Source organism: Trachurus japonicus, chromosome 14, assembly GCF_045865225.1.
Source record: "Trachurus japonicus isolate A0001 chromosome 14, Traja_1.0".
NCBI lineage: Eukaryota > Metazoa > Chordata > Actinopteri > Carangiformes > Carangidae > Trachurus > Trachurus japonicus.
The window spans coordinates 23,445,292-23,467,820 of NC_140920.1; the positions used below are offsets into that span (position 1 = coordinate 23,445,292).

General features: G+C 42.4%; 1 protein-coding gene across 3 annotated transcripts; it reads left to right on the forward strand.

Annotated features, from left to right (window-relative positions):
* Positions 1-199: 199 nt before the first annotated feature.
* On the forward strand, positions 200-22,101 carry fgf13b (fibroblast growth factor 13b). Of its 3 annotated transcripts, none has more exons than XM_085798406.1 (5): positions 200-470; positions 11,295-11,405; positions 14,463-14,566; positions 15,877-16,075; positions 20,692-22,101. In XM_085798406.1, exons 1-5 carry the CDS (start codon positions 422-424, stop codon positions 20,829-20,831), a joined length of 603 nt encoding a protein of 200 aa, XP_085654532.1. In that variant the 5' UTR covers positions 200-421; the 3' UTR covers positions 20,832-22,101. The 3 variants fall into 3 exon arrangements, with proteins under 3 accessions (XP_085654532.1, XP_085654533.1, XP_085654531.1); XM_085798407.1 differs by lacking the exon at positions 200-470 and adding an exon at positions 6,306-6,620; XM_085798405.1 differs by lacking the exon at positions 200-470 and adding an exon at positions 10,203-10,764.
* The last annotated feature ends 428 nt before the right edge of the window (positions 22,102-22,529 follow it).

A 22,529-nucleotide genomic window follows, 5' to 3' on the forward strand; every position in this document is an offset into this window, starting at 1 on the left:
ACAATTAGTAATCATTACAGTGTATAAAATATGGATTTTATGTGGCTATTCTTCTCCAAATAACCTGTGGTCCTTTTGAGAGGAATTTTAACTGTTTTGTGTGTAAGTTCTCTTTGTTTCTCAATATGCCGTTTTTTTGCGCGTGCACGTGAGGGAGCGCTCCTGATGGTGTATATGGTGACATGAAGACACATCGAGCTGAAACAGAGAGGGAGGCAGAGGCAGGGACACAGAGAAGGAGAGGGGCTTGGACACAGGGCGAGAGTTGGACCCCTATAGCTACTGTCGCGTGTGTGCGTGGAAAAAAGAAGCACAGTACAAGAATGGAAAAGTAAAGCGGTGAGCCTGCATCTCTCACCTGAAGTTTGATTTCAACAAGCAGCAGCAGCAGCAGCAGCAGCAGCAGCAGCAGGAGTGCTCCATGAGCGGAAAAACGAAAGGCAAAGAGGATAAAGACCATGCCGCCAAAGGTGAGTGATGCTGAGCCAGAGTCTGGCACGAGGAAGGACGTAATCTTACGCACTGTTTTTGTTTTTCTTTATCATGAGCACACAAAGGGGGAAATGTGGTGAAGCTTTGTCGATGCTGCTGACATCAGCATGCTGACCTCTCATCCCCATTGTCTCCACAGTAGGCTACTCTTCAATACAGAGAATACAAATGGACCTTTTTGTAATACTGGCGGACTTAACGTGGGTTATAAAAAAAAAAAAACCTTAAATAAATTTGTGTTTATAGATGATGCACATAAAAAAAATAGCATGTCTTAACGGATCTCACAGTTTCATTAAGCTGTGATCCATAAAGCCGGCGCGCGGTGTTCAAATGGAAACATGGTTTAGTAAAGCCATTTAAAGCGGTGCTGACTTCCCCCACAGAGCGCTCTCTGGCTCTCTGGCTCTTACATCTCATTTCACCATCGCACATGCACAAAAATTCCTTTTCTTCCCCTCGGGACAGCAATAAAATCGACGCGCGGTATCCGCCGTAATGGAAACTGGGAAACTATCATTGCCATGGAGACGAAAAAGGGAGTTGCCCGCGGAGCGACGCGCAATCGCATAAATCTAAAGTAGCCTATCCTGCACGAGACCTGCACCCATTCATAAAAAATAAGCGGACTCATTCACCGTTTTGTTTGACAGCTTATTAAAATTTCACGAAAATAACAATAAATTATTATTGGTAGAGCATTTTATAAAATACATAATGTTTTATATATTCAAATCAAAAGCATAGACAATCCCTCTTCATTATGAGCTGAAGTGGATTTACTGGTGTGTTAAAGTAAAAATATTTCTATTACAGACAGAAGAGGTTTAAGCCACCACAGTTCTATCTGTCACTAACCTCTCACAAGGTTTTAATTCTATGAGTTTTGCACTGGAAGCTATTCGTATAGTGTATGTGATAATAATTGTGAAAAGCATCAGAATTAACAAGAATTGTGAAAGGTGTGACTATTTTTATAAAGCACCAGTGAAAACATTAGGCCTCTATAGGAAGTAACACATTGAATGAAGTGTTGTCATAATAGTGCTACATGTTAGCCTCACAAAGTTAAGCTATAGTGCTGCAGTAGCCCCAGTCCTCAGTTGCTCTTTAATGCAGAAAAGTTAAACTGACTAACATTTTCCAAAGCAATCAGTCTACTTAAGTGTTTTCTTTTTTGAAAAATAGAAAAGTGCATTTAAATATAATATCTGATAAAGTATTTATCTCACTTTTATGTCAGCCCATGGAAGTTTGTTTTCAAAGGTTTGCTTGTGAAGGAGAAACCAGCTCACTGTTACCTCTTGAGGCTGCTGGGGGGAAAACACCCATAAATGTTCCATCATCAGGTCAAGTCAAGTTTGTCCCTCTGGCCACAAAAGGGAACAGTGAGGTCAAACTGCAAAACAAACATCAGCAGGTTAGAAACAGGTGTTTCCAAAGAGAGAGACAATCTTATGGACTTTGACTGGTTTGGCAAATCTGGTTAACAGCCACTTTGCTGATCTTTTCTGATGGGGCTAGCTTGGCAGTGCACTTATCACAGGGAAATCTTCACATTTGGTTTTTTTCCCTCTGATAGTGGAGAGGATATTTTTCTCTCTCTCTCTTTTTTTTTTTTTTTTACACACACTTCTAATTTAAAAAAAAAAAAAAAAATGTGTAGAAATGCTGGAAATTTGAAATATACCACAAAGGTTTTTACATTTGTCTTGGTAAAAGCTGTTATGGAAAATTAAATGGAAACAGACTTAATGAATAGATCACAGCGTGTATATATGTAACTTCAAAACCAAAACAAAAGATATGCAAGTTTAAATTAACAATGATTGTTTTGGTGAAGCTTCATTATCCATTACACTGCACTGTGCCTGATGGTCAGTTGCGACAGAAAGAGCAGCGGAAACCAACTGCTGGTAACAGACTAGTAATAAACTTTATTTATGGTAACCTTTACTCATAAACTCCTTCATAATACATAGCAAACACACCAATAAACAGAAAAGCAATAAAAAACGAAGCCAATAAACAAAGAGGGGTGATTTATAGGAGGATACATCCACTGAGAGACAACAATAATAACCCCTGCACATTGTAATGGAGTCCAGTACAACAGTCCTGTAATAAATACAGCCTTATGATTCGTCATTAATGTGAACACTGTGGCTCATATATTCATTTTGAGGATATAGTTGTGATGTGTATGGTATATCCATAACAGTGAGGAGTTGTCTCAATAAAACTGTTGAAGGGCTAGTGCATGGTTTTATTTAGTATCTATATTTTCTCAGTGTATTATGAGCTTGCACAATGGCTTTAGACTATGTAAGTAAAAACAAACAACATGTTAGCACATTCAAATAAAGATGTTATTAAGAATATCAACGAAAAATTAAAATAAAATCAAGACATGGTGAAAGGTGTTACTAAGCAAATGACTAAGGCTACAATAATCAGTTGAATTGCTTGACTGGGTCTGAAGGAGTAACTTGTTCACTGACACAAAAGTAATAAAGAGACAAACAACATCAGACATGTTCTTACAAATGCTGTATGATGTCAAATCTCTTGTTCTTTTTGACTAAAATATCTTCAGTAATGAGTCTCTCTCAGTCTCTCTCTCATTGGTGGAAATATAACACTGCCTTGTTCTGTTCTGTATAATATAATAGTGGTTTTCAGGATTAAGTTTGGATAGAACAAGAACTCATTAACATCTTGTACTTACAGCGGTAAGGCTTTTAAATGTGGATTATAAGCCTGTGTGTGCGTGCACTTTGATAACAAGCAGCAGGAGAAGATACACCATGGAAACACTACTGTTAATTAACCCTGAGTGGCACGGCAATATGGCAGCAGAGGTCAATGTTACACAGTTAAGGCCCATCTTATATGAACCACATCTGATTTTTTGCTGATGTAATGGAGGTAATATACTCCAGTAATGATGCACAAGCGCTGAGGATGAATCATCATGACCATTTGATCCCCTGACCTTATAAAGTCAAAGTTTTGGTCATTTTGGTTTATTCCAGTAAAATACTAACAGTCCCATCAGTGCCAGCTGCACTTTGTGCATGGTATAAATGTACAAATCATAGCTAATGCACAAAATGAACACAGCGTAAGAGCATGTTGGGATTTGAATTATTAGCATGTAACATGGTAATCATTACATCCACTGTTAGTACAAAACACCTAAAGCATATAAACACACAAAGCCGACAGCTTGGCTGTAGATTCTTATTCTATTTTTTTGTTCTTAATAATAAACACTGGTCGTTTTGTAGAAAGTATCATAATTATGACTTAATCATCTTTAAACATCCAATTTAATCATCTACAAAAACACTCAAGTTTATATGAGATCTTAAACAATATTGCAGCAAATGGCTATTTTTTATGTTGGTATCCAGAGAATACCTCAGTTTGTTGTAGTCTGAGCTGCTCTGATTTCTGTTTTGGAAAAGATGTGTCCATGATTCTAACCATTCGTATACAAATGGTTAGAATCATGGACACATCTTTTTGGAAGTTGTCTTACTCCATACACTTGCACGTAAGTGGCAGTGTGGTTGCATCTCTCTTGTGCAGTGAGATGGCACATTAAAACCCGTTGTATTTTGTCATTTCATGTCAACATTCTTTCATTATGAATTTATGCAGTGTAAATATAACGTATGTGTTGCAGTAAAATAAGTGCATACTATTGTTAAGTAACAACTGTCACTGTGCTAATAAGTGAGAATGACAAAGAAATGTTGGCAGTGATTTAATAGTAAGTAAGTACTGCAGACTTTAGGAGAATATAGGGAGATAAAGCTGTAGCTGTTGGCTGTTTGGACAGATTAAACAGGTTATAAAGGTGACAGGCTGACGTTTGGCAGGCTGCAGGGTCAACTCAGTCAGGTTATGCTTTGTAAAGCAGATGTTGCTGCTTAATCCATCTGTTTTGGTTGAGTGGTTTACAGTAAATGTGGATTTTCTATGTAACGCTGACAACATGGTGCCATCTAGTGGCTGATCATTTGAATCACTAGCAGTAAATGACAAAACAAAACTGAAGGGGAACACAACAGCTGCAGAGGTTTTCTTGAATTACAGAGATTGGAAACTGGCTACCTGCCCAGTCTGCTGGTCTGGGAACCTTTGCCAAAACGTATACCTGCTCAGATCTTAGTGGTTTTCTATTTCAAGCCAAGGCTACAAAACTATTTTGGGAGGCATAATGTATCTGGCCAAAGCCAAAATAGTAGCAGAGAGAGAGAGAGAGAAAGAAAGAAAGTCTGTCTCACATACAGTTACACAATTAGTCCATCTACCGGTAATAGAGTTATTCTCTGATTAAAGGAAGTGATAGCATGATGATACAATTATGCGGGCAAAACAACAATAAATTGTTTGGGGAAGGATTGATTCTGTAGTCTCACTCAGATTTGGAAAATCAAAACGAGAAGCACATGTACTTCAGAGATGATTTTCTCAGATACCTTTGATGTTGCTTCCTCTGTAGTTTTACTTTTCAAGTTGCTGAGTGTGTGAGTTCTCCGGCAACATCCTGCTTCAGCGCCTTCAGCTGCTTGTACTACAATATACACAGACACTCTATTCTGTAACACTTTCTGTATCTTCTCAGTAATATGGGTGTTGTTCTTTTTAGCAGGCTACTTCACAGGAAGTACAGTAACAGCATAAGTTAATGGGCTTATAATATGCAGTTATGGGTGGCCATATTGAGTCTGTGTAATCCTCCGCTGCAGTGTGGGTATATCCTACTATATAATGCGCTGTGATGGTGTACATTGAGGTTAGCCCACAGACCGAGATGAGAGATGTAGTGCAAAGCCATTAGATGTGTGTATTTTTGTGCGTTTGTGTGCATCCTGTGTGAGTTTCTCTCAATTTTATAGATCCTCTGCTTCAACAACATTTCACTGCATTTTACTTTCTGCAGAGTTTTAGTTGAGGGTAATAATACAGCATTAGTCTGGTAGACTTTTCAAACTTCCTACAGATATTGGGAAGTTTGTAATCTCTATTGTGGTTTCGAACAATATTTGACTGCACAGGATGAATTTGTCATGAAAATTTAAAAAGAGTAGCCAGGAACAAAAGTATGTTAGGGATTACCGTGTGTGAATAATAAAGGTGGTAATCTTTAATTTGATCTCTTTCAGTCGATGTTGCTTGGGTTTTACTTGTTCCTCTTAGTTGTACAATCTTATTGGTGAAGCCTTCTTCTCACTCTTTTATTTGAGTTAACACCAATTCACCGTGCTTTTACAGAGGTCTGTTTTGCTATAATAATAGGCTTATAATAATAACAATAATCATAAACATTCCCTTGCTCGTGCTTTACAGTTGTGATGCTGATATTTGTCTTTTTCAATATGACAATGAACTTAAGGTGGTTGAAGTTATATATTTGACTGAGGGGAAATCATGCATTTTCATGAAATAGCCCTTGGGCTTTGTGATCTTGTGACATGTGTTTCCACCTTTTTTTCCCCTCCTCTTTTCATAGACCAAGGGATTATAGCTAAAGTGACTTTTGAAGGCAACAGGGCACTAAAGAGCAGGCTTCTAGGGCAGTTATACAATAAGGTATTATGGACACATGTGAAGAAGTAACATGTCAGTTATGTTTATGTTTTTGAGTGAAGTTTATGGCATCATAGATAATGTCAAAGGTTACTGGTGGGTCAACAGACAATAGGAAAGTAATTTAGACCTTTGTCTGTGTATGTGCCCACTACCGTGCCATTTACAGTCCCGTTTGAGTCGGAACAGACACACACTGCTCCCTCGATAGATCCTTGGATTTGGGAACGGCCTGCTGGCTCCCTCGCTCTCTCATTGTGCCAGATCAGCGGGGCCTCGAGATGAATCATTAATGACCGGTTCCAACGGCTTAATGGCCTCTAATGTTCTGTAATGATCTCCCGTCAACGCCATGTGCGCGGCCTTAATGGATTCAATGCCGTGGAGAATTCGCTGGTCTGAACTTCGGTAATTCCTCCTCTTTTCGTCGACCAGCGCACATCAAGGAACAGCGAAAAGCCATGAGCACAAGGCTCCAGAGCTCCACGGGCGCAGCATGACTTTCCCCCTCCGCCGATCGACCTCAGGTAGGACCACGGAAAAAAAACAACTCGCATTAACAAGATTTGACTCGGCCTCCGATAATCCTGTTACATAACTCTTAGAGGGATCTGCGCGAATATCAACTCAACTCTGCATCTGTGTAGCCTATAATGCGCTCTGGAAGAGTTACAGGGGATAAACATAAAGTTATAGACCATTTAACTTGCTTACTAAAAAGTGGCTTAATGTTTTAGATATTGAGCCTATATAGAATTTAAAAATGTTTTCAAATGTTTCACTTATGTATTTTAAAAAATAAAAATTTGGACCATTTTCTAATTACTGTAAAGTGTAACGCTTAAACTTGCAGCTCTGTCCATGGTGCTGAAAACAGCGGCGGACTCGCCCCTCTGCTGGGCCGTCTATGTAGTGAAGAACCGTCCGGACACAACACCGTCTAATCACATCGCCTCCGGGTCTTGTCGCTGCTTCACTTCACCTGTTAGTGCCAAGAAGTTTAAAGTGAAATACGCTGTGGGTCATGGCTCTGAAGTGAGTCCTGATCTCGAGCTGGATCAGTGTCCTCCACGCCCGCGGCGCAGATTATTGGAGAAAGAAGCCCTAACTTCTGAAATCCTTAAAGGACTAGACATAACACAGCATCCCGGGCTCATTCTGGGAGCATGAATAAAATTCGCTTCGAGCCAAGTTCGCACAAACGCCCCTCAGAGACCTTGTGTAAGAATTCTTGGCACTTTGCACTCGGACTAATCGCTTTAGAGTCAGAGTGGTGTCGACCTGCAGGGCGGCTTCTTCTTACTCTGTCTAAATAACATCAACCAAAATAACTGTTATACATAGTAGTCCACATTTCTACCTGAACCAAAACACCCCAGAGTTATACAAGTAAAATTACATGTTTCTTTAATCGACATACTGTCACATTGTTGGCTGTTGCTTCTGCTGGTCTGAGGCCAGTGTGTAACTCTGTTCTGCTGGGTTGCTATTGAGCGAGGTTGATTATACTCTAACTGGCATTCCTGGTCAGACTGGGAATCACACACATTAAAGCTCTCCCTGGGTAGCTTGCTGTAAACATACAGCAGTGTAGTTTTCATTATTAATTCCCTCTTCTCCAGTAGCCTATCAAATTCCTAACCGGCCTGTAGGGGGCGCTACAGAACTCCAAGCGGATCTCAAAGAGATGCACTGGCCTTTACACAGAATGGACAAGATGCAACAGCTCAGATTTTCTTTTAAATTCCTAATTTTCATTCAATTCTGCAAATAAAATAACCCAACAACACTTTTTGCTGCTTCATATTTACATTTTTAGACTTTGCTTATTCAGGATGTTTTTTCAAGTCCAGGGAACAAACTTGTTGTGTTGTTTGGCTGCCTATTTGTGTAATGTTCTTTCTATTGATTCTCTCATCGATTCACTTGTTTTCTGTAACATCTGCATTTGTTAGCGTGGCGATTTAATTCAAAGGGTAAAAGCTGGCAGTATTTATGCTTGTCACGGTTTGTTTACACCCTGCAGCTTGTATTGTTACATTACATTTTGTCAGCTCCCGTTTGCGTGGCTTTTTCCTATTAGGGACACGTGGTGTGGCTTTAAAAGCAGGAGATCTCATAAATGAAAGATGAGGGGGCCAGAACAGGCTTTCAGTCATTTCATGGTATTGGTTTTTACGTTTGCTTTCATATTTTTTTATGTTCTAGATGGCGGCGAAGATTGGTTATGAAATCCTTTATGCCTGAAGTGTCATTGCTCTCAGGGAATGTATAGCACGTGGGTTGAACTGCACAATTGGACCTATAGCCTATATTTATCTGTACATTCACAAGGGTCTTACCTAAACAGAAGGCCATGGGTGTAACTTCAGCTCTTTCAGCCAAGGACAGCCTATAGGCTCCGCTTCAGTGACCAGGTCCTGACCTCAGTGCCTGTCCACAGTCCATCACTTTCTCCTCCACCCACTGGCTTATTCTCACAATGGGCTTACAGTTTACTGGGTTCGCCTCCTCTTCCGCATGTAATTTACTGCTCACCACATCCTCTTGCTCTCCCAGCTATCGATTTCCACTATCTTTTCCACTGGTGAACAGCATGAACTGGCCCTGCATGCCTGCTGTTTGGCGCCAGGTGCCACAGGTTCGACCTCAGCTCAGCTGTGTGAGTCTCGGTGGTGTCTTTGCCCCCGCCAGCCTCTCGTCTCTTGCTTTGGAGCGAAACCGGCTCGGAGTTGCAGTTGCCATGCGCCGTTGCAGCTGCATTTCTGGCACTGACAGCTGTGCATCTGTTTTCCTGTGGGGGCTGCCTGTGGCCAGACGATGTGCCTGAAGTGGCTGATTGCTGCCGTATGTGTGTGTGTGTGTGTGTGTGTGTGTGTGTGTGTGCATGTGTGTGCCTCTGCTCTGGTGCGAATGCAGGGGAGGGACATCTGGAAAACGACGCAGCTCATCCAGACTGAAGTGCTGCCTCTGTTATTCACCTCCTTCCCGCACGCTGCAGCCTTTCAACAGTGGTGAACCTCTGCACCAAAACAAGATGAGAGCCCCTCCTTTCTCCCTCCCTTTCTTACTCCACTTTCTCTCTCTCTCTCCGTCACACACAGCAGGTCTATCTCTCTCTCCCTCTCCCAATATTCCTGCTTCACTCATTTTTACCCTCATCTGTTTTTCCATACATCTCCTCACATATTTATTATTCCCTTTGCTTTTCTCTGTCTATATTTTTTCCCCTTCTCACTCTTTCACACATGTCTCTCATTATACTGTTGGTTCATTTTTCCTTCTCTCTTCACCCATTCCCTTTCCCAAGTCCTATTTTCCCTCACCCTCTCTCTCTCCCTCTCTCACAAACACAGCCTGTCTCATTTTCTCTCTTCCGCCCCCATTTCCATTATTCCTCCTCTCATTCATTCACCTGTCTGTTCCTCGTCTCTTACTTCGCTGCTCATTTTCCTCCTCACTCCTCCTATATTACACAGCCTGCCTCCCTCCCTCCCCCCTCCTCAGTGCCCTCCCCCCACCCCAAATCTCCTTGCCTATCACACATCACTATTCGGTGTAACATGTAAATATCATGCCACGTGGGGTTCAGGGCTACAGGTGCCCGATAAGAAAGATCTGCCCTAACCTTCTCAATCACCGACCCCCCCTCCGTCCCCCCCCCCCACTCCCTCCCCACACATCATCACACATCCACACAACCCCTCCAACCCCCTCCTCGTTCGTCTTCCTCGGGGCGGGCAGGGCTGCAGCAGTTTTATGAACGGCACGGCTGCATCATGATCCCTCTCCCACTGAACCAGCCCCGAGCTGTTTCATTGACAAACATTCCGGTTGCTGCATTTCTGTCACGGACGGCGTCGAGGAGCGGAGCATCGCCGGGGGAGCGGTGCAGAGCAGCAGCAGCAGCAGCATCAGAGGAGGAAGCAGCAGCAGCAGCTGCAGCCATCACCAACAACAACCGCCGGTGTCGTTCTCAGCAGCAGCAGCAGCAGCAGCAGCAGCAGCAGCAGCAGCAGCAGCAGCAGCAGCAGCAGCTCCTAAGCTGTTGATTCGCCACTTGGACCCGAGCTGGAGCCTCGCGCACACCTTCTTCCTGCACGCGCGCTCTCTCTCTCTCACTCTCTCTCTGTCTCTCTCTCTCGGGACAGCCAGAAGAAGCCCCTAGGGGGGAGGACCAGACAGCTTTTGCCACTCAGACCCCTTGGGGGATGCGAGGCGGCGTCTGTGCCACATTACTGGATTTGTTTGAACGACTTCCATGAAGCGCCCGGACGCACGGATGGAGGATTCTGGACGCTTTTTAACATCACGGCTATCTGCGAGACTGCAGCGGATGGTGTGTGATGCGAACTGAGCCGTGGGTGGTGTAGACCCCCTACCCGCACCCCACACACCCCCACCGCCTTATCCGCGAACTCTCCCCTCCGACCGGGACGCACAGCCTCGTCTCGCTCCACCGGGGGAACATGTCCCGGGCAGCGGCGATCGCCAGCTCCCTGATCCGCCAGAAGCGGCAGGCGAGGGAGCGGGAGAAGGCGAACGCTTGCCGCGGCAGCGGCAGCCCGAGCAACAGCAAAGGCACAAACGAGAAGCCAAGCAAGCTGAATGTGTTCTCGCGTGTCAAATTGTTTGGATCGAGGAAGAAACGGAAGAGAAGGCGACCACCAGGTCTGAGGGTGGGGGAGAGCAAAGTCTGAGAGCCATGGGCTATACCACCACCACCTCAACCATCTTCACCCTCATCATTACCATCATCACCAACCAACACCATTTTCTCTCGTCCCCATCACTTGATCATTTCTCATCCTGTGGATAGTCTCCCTCTAACAGGAGCAAGAATGAATGGTGCCGGATGACCCCACAAACATCACATCATGTAAATAACTTTGCTTTGTCCTGCAGAGGAAGTGCTGTAGCAGAGTCTATCTGGAACAGGACACAAAGTCAGGCTCTTGCTGCTTCAATCATAATGTGGCATCTGTCAATTATTATTTGTTTTTCATGTACGCCACTCTGTACAGGGGTCAGGGATTGATATTGGGCCCTGAAGGCCTTGCCTTTGGAAATATAAACAGCCTCCCCCCTTCTGACACTTCCGGCTTCCTGCAGACTGCTGGATTTGATACATGCGATCACATGACAGTAATAAGGAATGAATGCAGTTAATGTGATTCCTCTCTTCTCTCCTCTCCTCTCAGAGCCCCAGTTAAAGGGCATTGTGACCAGGCTTTCCAGTCGCCAGGGCTTCCAGCTGCAGATGCAGCCTGATGGCACCATCGATGGAACCAAGGATGAGGACAGCACCTACGGTAAGCCTGTGCTTTGGCTGCACAGAAAAGGTCACTGGTCATCCAGATGTTTCAGTGCATGTGCCTTCTGACAAAAAAGTGCCCTGCAACTAACAGTTATTTCTATCATCAATTAATTGGTCAGTCATTTTCTAGATTCATAATTTTGGCTATGTCCCAAAACAGTGGGGAAAAAAGCACATAATGATTTCCCAGAGGCCAAGATGAAATCTTAAAATTGCTTTTTTTTAATCTGTCCAGCAGTCCAAAACTATTCAGGTAACCATCAAATAAAACAAAGAATGAAACCACAACCCTGGTAATTGTGCTTGGAAAAGGGAACGATTCATGGTCCTGTGTAGCATGTTTTAAAGGTTAAAAGAATAAACAATTAGTTGACCTACAGAAAATTAAGTAAATCACAAAAACAGGGATTTGTTACGTATCTTCTCTGTCCCACCCTCTCTTTCTGTCTCTCTCCCTCTCTCCCTGACTTTCCTCACAGGCAAAAATAACAGTAAAAGTAATAAACTCGGCTGGGATTTATTTGTTATTGCTTTCAACTTCAAAGGTCACAATCGGGCACTGAACATTAAGTTCTCTGTTGTGTTGTAGGACTGAAATTGAAGTGCATGTCTTTGTGAAATTTATGGTGTTTTCTGAATATGCAGTGTGTTTGTGTCTTTGCATGTGTTTTATCTGAAGCTGTAGTACATTGAACTCTCTGGGCCACCATACTTTTATGTCTTAGTATAAAAAGGAAAAAGAAAATGAGTCAAACAGCCGAGAATAGAGTTTCTTTTTAAGAAAGCCGATACCTGTGTATCAGCATTTCAACAGGTTGACTCAGTGGACTTAATACCTCAGTCTGACATCTTTACAGCTTATAAAGTAAAGCAAAAACAAAAAAAGATAAAAGAAAGGCTCTTGTAGTTTGAGACTACAAAGAATTACTACAGAAGAGAATACAGTGCAATGTTGAGATCTGTGAAGGAGGTAGACCTGCACCAGTGAACAAATTCCCTTTTGCCTGCTCTATCTCCGTCTCCCTTTTTTTGCACACACACACACACACACACACACACACACACACACACACACACACACACACACACACAAACACACACGGCTACAATGTGTGATTGATACGGCTAATTCAATCGTGTTGTTGTGGCTCAGACAGCAATCTCTCTCTTTCTCGTGCACACTTGGTGCTGCCAGCGCCACGCATCAATCTCGGCTTCTTCTCGGGCCACCAACTGTTGTGTGCAGAAGAGAAAGACGTGGCTGCCAAGGAAGTGTGTGTTTTTTTAATTAGATGATTACATGGTATATACATCACGTAAATGCCTACGCATGTGAAGTCCCACATGAGGCCTGGGTTTGAATGGATAATCCATGTAATCCATGTCTCCATATAACCACATTATAAAGAACGTGTTTGGCTCAATGAGTATAATTAAACAAGGGCCTGACTCATCAAACTGCCAGGAATAATTATGTCCTTGCTACAGACAGAGCTTTTACTGTAACATAGAAATAACTTTCTTGCCTGGCCTGCTGAAAGCAAACCGACTGGCAACAAGAATAACAACAAAAGCTCAAATTTGGATCAGTTTTATAACTGCACACGAAACTGAAGCTTTAAATCTATTCATATAGAAGAAAAGAGTGAAGTCCACACACTGTATAAAGCTCCTCGAGTGTTTATTATAAATCATAATAAACACTCAAGGAGCTTTATATAGTGTGCAGACTTCAATTCAATTCACTCAATTCACTCTTTTCTTCTAAGTCAATTTTGTTTTTTAGTTCTTTACCCAACTATTAAATCTATTCATACCCTTCAGCGGGACTGTCCTGTGTAAAACCAGCCCATTTGTTTTTTGTGCAGCTGGTTATTATGACCCATAGTTAGGGTTTGTCGTTACGTTAGGCAGCATCTAGTGGCCATGATTAATTTAAATTAAACCTTGTACGAAGAGCGACAAACTCTGTGTCAGGACGAGGTTGGGCTGGATGGGTCAACAAATCACAGGAGGAAAGCAGTGTTCGACTCCCATATGAAAAAAGCAGTCCACATGGTTCAATAAGGCTACTCATATTGTAACCAAGACAACAAAGACTGTGCGGTAGGCATGCCAATGTAGAGGCACTTTTTCAGGAGAAACTCCTTTATTGGCCGTATCAGAGGGTTGATATAAAAAAAAAGAAAAAACTTTGTAAGACTTATTGGCTTTTGTCACTGTCGATACACAATACCCTGAAATTAATCCAACAGTATGTGCTGTTATACTTAATTGTGGTGTAACTTCTGCTGGGGATCAGGTGGAAATAGCACTCTGACTTTGTTTGTTTCCTATAGATATTTAATCTCAAGAATACCCTTGTGGTCTTTCTGTTAAAATACAGAGGAGAAACATTATGAGAGAGACAGAGATAGAGAATCACTATTAATTTTTTTTACCACAGACTGCTTAGGGCTGGAAAACTACAGGAAACAGTCAGCAAAAGTTACATGTGATTTTAAATTGGGTTAGTACATTTATTTATGTATGCATTATGTATATAGTTAAGAATCTCAACACACAAATGTAAGATATACTGTTTTGCTGTACCCTTGGACATTTTTCATGATCAAGATTTTTGTAGGCTAAATTATTGATCTATTGATAATGAAAATAAATGTTAGTTGTGGCTCTAGGCCTTGCGAGTGTTTCCAAATTATGTGTAATCCTCGACTGTGTTTCTGAAACATGTTCTTGCACGACTAAATGCTGTGCAAACCTTGACTTGGAGTGGAACCTCTTCGTCCCTGGGCAGTGCTGGGCTCTACAAGCGCACAGTCATTAGTGTAATATAGGAGCTGTAGTGCCACACTGACCTTGTAAAATTGCATTGCTGTGGCAAAATGGATGTCTCATCATATTGGACACAACATTGTTATTGATGAGGGTTTTTCTCTCTGTTTCTCTGTGTGAGTGCTTGCTTGTTTGCTCTGTGTTTATTGTGTATATGTCTGTGGGTGTGTGTGTGTGTGTCTGTGTTGGCGTGTGTGTGTGGGAATGCTGTTCATAGCCGTGTTCAACCTGATCCCGGTGGGACTTCGTGTGGTGGCCATCCAGGGCGTCCAGACCAAACTCTACTTGGCAATGAACAACGAAGGCTTTCTCTACACCTCTGTAGGTCACGACACACTCGCACAACAACGTCATCATCATCACATGGTGTTGACTAACGAAGCAGCAGTTCTTAGCGAGACCAGTTTCATTATCAGCCTATCGCTGCGTTGATAGTTTAACCACAGCCTAGCCTTGTGAGTCAGCTGCCATTGGGTGTTATAATCCAGTGTCTGAGCCTCCCTTATCTGTCTCCTGATATTGTAGCTTCTCAGGATTGATTTCAGATCATCCTCCAGCCTCCTTTTGTTTATCTCCCTTCAGTCATGCTTTGATAGGAGGATTTCTTTCTGTCCATTTTTACAAGGCTCCTGAAATTTGTTTTCATGCTTTTGCCAACTCGATAAACACATAGCTACATCCCCGTTGTGCATATATTTTTCTCATATACGGGTCAGAAGCCAGCGTTGGCTGCAGTGCAGCACGCTAAGGGCCTGACTTTAGCTCTTGACTGATGGTGGGTGGTGTAGATGCAATAACAAAAACACACACAAACACCTCCAGCAATCTAAACAAGACAGCTGAACCAAAAAAGATGAAAACTAACAGAGAGAAAATAAAAGAAAAAAGATACACACCTCAATGTAATTACAGCCACGCTGCTACGCCTGTGCAGGCACGTACACCAACACAATATCTGGCCCATCACGTACAGTCCTGGGAGCTGTGGGTCATCCTGGCTTCAGTCATAACATTGCTATCGCTTGCTTCATCTTCTCACCTCATATTAAAGGAAAAGAAACACAAACACACAGAAAGATTTATAGAAAAACACACACAAGCTGCATCATATTGTCTGCTCTAACCAGTTCCATTAGAAGATCAGACAGACACAAAACTTAGTCAAAATGTATTTTAAGATTAATGGCTGACACAGAGGGAAAAAAATCACTATCTGTATCTTTCCGTTTCCCCCGGCAACCTGGGCACCATCTTTCTCTCAGTGGGCTGGTTGGTATTCAAGGGAGTAGCTGGTTGCTATGGAGACGCAGGAATAAGGAAATGCAAATGTCAGCTGTCCTAAGTTGGCGCAGTTTGTTCTTGGGAGACTAGAGCCTGGCCGAGATAATGATTCAAAGAGCAGAGCGGCTGATGGATGAAGACACTGAAGGCGACATGGAGGAGGAATGACTGAACACTTTTTAATGGAGCTGTAATTCCACACTCACACGTTCTGTGACTCTGCTCTGTTTTAGCTGCTACTCCCACTGCACAGTGCACACCCCCCCCATCTCTCCATGTATGCTTAATCTCCTGCCTGTCATCTTTTCTTTTGTGATTTCTCCTCATGTCTGTCACGTTTTCCCCCTCAGGAGCATTTTACCCCAGAGTGTAAGTTCAAGGAGTCGGTGTTTGAGAACTACTACGTCACCTACTCCTCCATGCTGTACCGGCAGCAGGCCTCGGGCCGGGCCTGGTACCTGGGACTCAACAAGGAGGGTGGAATCATGAAGGGGAACCACGTCAAGAAAAACAAGGCCGCAGCACATTTCATACCGAAACCGCTCAAAGGTAGGATGTTTTTTTGGTTTTTCTGAAAAAGTATCCATGTTAAAAAGACGTTGGAGCTGTTTTTAACTTTTGGTATTGATATGTAGTTGGCACTAACAGCTGTTTGTTTACCGGTCTTGCCAAAAGCTTCAGCAATTATTGTGTTTATACTGCTCCCTACGCGCAGCACTTCTTCTCCTGTACAGACTAGATGCTACAGTGACTCAGTATTGGAAAACAGTGACAGAAAAAGTAATTAAAAAAGAGATTAAGCAAAAGAAAAAATATGTAAATGGAAATGAAAATGAATGTAAATGTGATGAGAAATCCTACCTCAATCTGTTCCAACATTGATGAAATCCTAAGAACGCACAATTTTCAGTCACTCATCAGTAAGTAGGGTCAGGGTCTTTAAGCACATCTGGATGAGATCTTTAAATATTCATGAATAAAAAACAATCCACGTCAAGTGTAGGCAAAAAATACAATACCTTGTTATTGGCTAAACATCTGTACGTGTGGTTTGATCTTACAGATGTCAGTTAAAGCTACAGTTGGTAAGTTGACAAAGGTGAAAGTTAAGTCTGCGCCTTTGACGGAAATTTCAAGACGATAGACCAGAGCGGCATCTGAGAATGACTGAGGCACAAACTAACTAACAAAAAGTTGGCAATTAACAGGCTATTTATTTACAGACAACACTTAGCCAAAACCTGCCTGGTGATTCGACCAAATAGGTGTAGATGTCCAGGTAAGACATTTCTGGCCACTGTGTGGGGTCATTGATCATTGTGGGAGGCTAAATGAGCATACCGGTAGATTAATTAATTGTAATTTTTCAAGATAGCGTGAACGGTCGGTTTCAAGGAGGGTGTCAAAATAACGAGACATAGTGCTACAAAAGAAACAAAAAATAAAACATTAAAATTGATTGTTAGTTAGTCTACGCTCCATCAAAACACGAAAAGCTACTGAGTGCAATTTAAAAATGCCGGGCGCTGCCCCTAAATTACCCAGAATGCCTCAGTCATTTTCAGATGCCGCTCTGATCTATAGGTCAGGTCCCTCTATTAACCTCTTCCAAGCCCCACACAGACAAAGTAGCGTACCGTATCCATAGCAACCGGAGACTCTCTCTCAGCATGTAACACACACTGGCAAAGTTAGCTAACTGTAACAACAACAGTCTTCCTATTACTTGTTTTTACTGTGTAAACGGCCGTTGTCTGCATCGCGTGTACGAGCTGTGATTGGCTGCTTCTCCAGCTCCCTCTACCTGACTGGTGGAACAGCACTGGGAGCGGTGGATTTTGCCAAATTATGATTACAGGCTGTAGGTGGAGCCAGAGGAGTTGGGTTTTGTCCTAAATGACCCATTTCATGTCCTACTATCAGAGTATAGTAGCCTGGTTGGCACGACTTTCCAATGTTGATACTCAGCATTGGGTCTGGCCAAGACGTTAAGAGAATCCATTTCTCAAAGCGCATCCTTCAAACCTGGTTTACCCGCCCCCCTCAAATGCCTCAGTCTGCTATTGGCCGAAGCCAGAATAGGCGGTGTCGAAGCTTAAACCAATCACACCGCTGTTTACAATGAGGTTCCGGTCGCTGCTCTACTGCGTCACTTACTTGAACACGCCTCTACCCAGAGCCGTTGGAGAGGCTCGACGTTGATTGGCTCTCGAAAAAGAGGGTGGAGTTCCTGAAAATTCGGGAGACAGAAATCCAGTTAATAGCACGGTTGGCCAGACTAGCAGTCAGCAGCGCTTTTGCGAGGCGTGACGTCACTAGTGTGGGCGCGACCAGGCTAAGAGTATAGTGACAGTTCCAGCAAATATGACTGAATAATTGTTACCAACTGAAGCTTTAAAGCAGAGACCTGATTGAACAGACAGCAGCACGATAAACAACATCGCTTTGTATTTCAGAGAATGAGTCAGTTATTTTGCTGTTACTGTAAGTCTGATTGGTGCAAGGCAATATGTGAAATCTAACCAAACTAAAATCTTTTCAATGAAATACCCCAAATGTAATTGTAAAAATGCAAAAGGCTAGTAGAGAAAAGCTGTACTGGGCATGTTACAACTTTTTTGTGCCAAAGAAGTGAAAAAAAGCATTTCTTTTGTGTGATTATGAACACAGTTTCATCCTTGTTACCGTATTCCACACGCTGTATACATATGTTCGACATGCATGTAAATGTTTTTTGAAAGTAGAGCCCGATCTTTTTCGTGTTTGTGAGAATACACACATTGATGTCTTCACGAGCTTACAGTATTACTCATAACGCAATTAAATCTATGTGAAATGTCCAGCTTGGCGCAATAACTTTCAGCCCACAACCCACCCACTCTCTGTTTCCTGAACTCATCATTTACAGATTAATATAAGAGGATTTCATGTCATTTCATCCAAAGGAGACCTGGCTCAGACGGCACCAGTACAGAGCTCCGGCTAGAGACCAGAGTGCATATTAAAGACATGACGTAAATGCATGGTGTAAATCTGTATCAGTATAATCAATATTTCCATATTAACAGTAGATCAAATGACTACTTGTAGTTGAAAGGGGTCGATGATAGTGATGAATCCACAGAGAGTTATTATCTGGCTGGGAGCTTTCACAGAGGCTTTTAGCACCTTTCAGCTCCTCGTTTTACTTTTGTGATATTTGACTTACACTCATCACTGTCAGCCGCAGCAGCCAGGTGTTCTCAGTGCAACTTCAAAACAATGAGAGGAACTCTGGCACTCTGTCTCGCTCTCCGCTGAAATATTTATTTGATTACAACATGTCAAGTCTATCCGAGGCAGCTCCTCTGCGTATATATACTATATGGATGTGCTGTGATGCAGCCCATATACAGTATATATATATATGTGATGAAGGTCAGACAGGCTGAAACGCTCTAATCAAATAAATATTTCAGCAGTTAGTGTGGGCAGTGAAAAAAGCTTTAAAAACTGACTGTGCATTACCTGCCAAGTACCAAACAGCAGACGCGCTACATCAGTGACTCGCTGGTGAACACTGTGAAACATTCGCCTGCTTAAGAGCCAAATATACTGGATTTCTCAGGATTTAGTTGAAAACACAGAGCTGAAAAGGGAGTAGATATTGGGACTTGCACTCATCAGATGGATGTAAACACAACTCCAAGTGGTAACACTTTATAATAAGTACACACTATTACATTAAGCATTAATTATACTGAATTCTTCGTTTATATAACACATGAATACTCATTAGTATGTAGTTTATAAATAAAGTTAGTGCTTATCAATGATGAGTAAATCATTTTTAACTGTTTACAAACTACATACTAATGAGTATTCATGTGTTATAAATGAAGAATTCAGTATTTATTAATGCTTAACCAATGCTTAAAGGGATAGTTCACCCAAAATTGAAATTTTCTCATTAACAAATTCATTATCTACTCACCCTCATGTGGACTAAGGGCTGGGAGTCCTCCGTGCCTTCTCTGAGTTACAGCGGGGCTCCGTGCAGCACTGCATGTCCATATGACGGTTGCGAACGGAGTTCACTTTTCTTCGTCCAAAAAGACACACCAAAAAACATCCAAATACCTCCATAGTGCTCGTCTGTAATGTCCCTCTTGTATTGAAGCCCCAACATGAGAAATTGTTACGAAAAAAATTAAATAAGTCTATATTTTAAGCTTGTTTGTAGCGGAAGCTCCCAGTGTTGCTCTCGCGCGATTTGTGGAGCCATGAACTGAGGGTCAGTGCAAATCGCGCGAGATTTACACTGACACAGGCAAAGCAGTGAACTGAGACACTGGGAGCTTCCACTACAAACAAGCTTATTTATTTATTTATTGGTTTATTTGGGTGGGACAATGCACATTAATGGCTTAAAATACTTAATTATTTTTTTTCGTAACAATTTCTCATGTCGGGGCTTCAATACAAGAGGGACATTACAGATGAGCACTATGGAGGTATTTGGATGTTTTTTGGTGTGTCTTTTTGGACGAAGAAAAGTGAGCCCCGTTCGCTACCGTCATATGGACATGCAGTGCTGCACGGAGCCCCGCTGTAACTCAGAGAAGGCACGGAGGACTCTGAAACTTCTCCCAGCCCTTAGTCCACATGAGGGTGAGTAGATAATGAGAAATTTCAATTTTGAGTGAACTATCCCTTTAATAGTGTGTACTTATTATAAAGTGTTACCCTCCAAGTAAATTCCAATGTTGTTATCTGCTGCTGGGTGCATCAACAGGCAACTAGGCTAATGATACTGTATGTCAGGGGTGTGTTGGGTTGTGTTGTGCTTCTTTTAGCTGCCTCCAAGAAGCAAGAGAAAGTTTGCTCCAGCGTCTATTCCTTTTGTTTGTTAATTGTATGCTCATTCATGACTGGTAAATCATAATTGTTCCATATTTTAAGCAGCATTATGTTACAACTGCAAACTAAACTTGGGAATAACTTGAAACAGGAATTAATCAGACTGCTCACTGCTGGCATCAAGTTGTCTGCAGCCACGAGAACTAAATGTACAAAACTTACTGAAGAAGACTGTGCATACCAAAAAATGAGTGAGTCACTGGGAGCCGTATCAATAGTTGAATTAATGATTCTCATCTTGTGTGTTTGTGTGTGTTTGTGTGCAGTGGCCATGTACAGGGAGCCCTCACTCCATGATCTGACAGAACTCTCACGGTCTGGCAGCGGCACACCGACCAAGAGTCGCAGCGCTTCGGCTCTACTTAACGGCGGAGGGAAGACGCCTAGCAACAATGACTTATCCTAGCCCCCCCACCCCTCACACACACACACACACACACACACACACACACACAAGCACATACAAACACGCATGCACATACGCACACACACACACACACACACACACGGATCTCAGGCCGACATGCCCACACATCAGGCTAGTGAGGGGTAGGAGGAGGCGAGGAGGAAACGAAGGAGGACAGCAATGTGTTCTTCCACTCCACGGAGCCCACTGTGACTGACTGTGATGTAAATAAATCAAGGACAATCAATCCATTCTGCCTCTGCTGCTCTGATCTGCAGAGGGACAGGACATGTGAATCTCTTCCCCTGACTACTCTTCCTGCTGTATCATACCCAGATAGAAGAAGGGAGGGAGAGAAAGAAAAGGAGGGATAGAGAGAGTGAGTCAGTCAGTCACACAGTCCTAGAAAACAGACTGTTACAGAGAACCAAAGAGTACAAGTATTAACTAACTAAAAGGTGTTGCTACTGTATGAAAAGGCGAGTGGCCAGAAGGTTTAAGAGCGACAAAGGAAGGAAGGAAGTCTTTATCTATTCTACCGTACGCTATGTTTACACAGAGCTCATGGGGTTAAGTCATATTTTTAAAATTGACGAACGTATTCCTTGTACACATATGAGGACTGATCATTTGTTTGCATGCAGGTGTGTGTGCGTGAGCGTGCGTGTGTGCGAGCGTGCGTGGTCAAGTACACGCTGTGCTTGCAGTAGGTGTGTTGTGTGTGTGTGTGGGCAAGTGAGACCGAATGTGTGCGCACACATGTCTGGGTAGGGGGAGGGGTTGGGGGGGATTTTACCTTTTTAAGATCTGTTGTATATCAGACAAACCTCCTGAGGGCTTTAGCAGGTTAAAATAAGGTTTACTGTATATGCTTCCATGCTTACTTCTTACAAGCAATGCTGTTGTTTATCTTTCCGTTTGTTGTTGTTGTCCCTTGCTGTTTGTTTGTTTGTTTGTTTGTTGTTGCATGGAAGCTTGTGGACCTCTGCTCAGTAGCAGCATGCCGAAGGTCCTTTTTTTCTGGTCTTATGTGTTCCTGACCAAAAGAGAACACTTGTAAGCCAATAGTGTCATACCACAACACTAGTGAACCAACATGAGGGTGTTAGAACACTACTGGACCAATAGTATTGCACCAGAACATGAGTGGACCAATGGTGTTGGACCAGAACTTTGGTGAACCAATAGGAGCACAGATTATCTTAATATTTTGGTTCCTGCTGTGGACAAACTAGAAATGCACTAAATAAACTCTTTCTAAAGAAGTGAAGCAACTGTCCTGTGTGATTTGTTAATTTTTTTTTTTATGTTGAAAAGCTTTGTGTCCGTAATATTACATGTTAACTTGACAATATTGTTGTATTTTGAAAAAGAAATCTGTTCATGATCAGGTGAACTGATTTCCTTGCAGTAGCCCAGCTGAAATGTGTTCCTCTGTTGTACTGCCAGACAAGAAATGATCTAAACCTGGGAAACCAAATGTAGGCGATATATTTATAAACACCTGCTTGCTCATTTATCAGTGTGTGAGTTTTGTTTTGTTTTTCATTAACCCTGGATAACTTGCCCTCTGTCTTCTTTTTCAGCTTTTAAACATTATGTGGAAAAAATATAGCTACTAAACAAACAAACAAACAAACAAAAACAAGGTTGGAGGGGCTGCAGGCTGAAAAATAGACCCCAACAAACGCTTATCTG

Excerpts from the sequence above, each read along its gene's own strand:
- fgf13b (XM_085798405.1), top strand. The coding sequence starts at position 10,563 with ATGTCCCGGGCAGCGGCGATCGCCAGCTCCCTGATCCGCCAGAAGCGG. Across the intron at positions 14,567-15,876 it reads AAGGCTTTCTCTACACCTCT|GAGCATTTTACCCCAGAGTG; the intron begins GTAGGTCACGAC and ends TTTCCCCCTCAG. Across the intron at positions 16,076-20,691 it reads CATACCGAAACCGCTCAAAG|TGGCCATGTACAGGGAGCCC; the intron begins GTAGGATGTTTT and ends GTTTGTGTGCAG.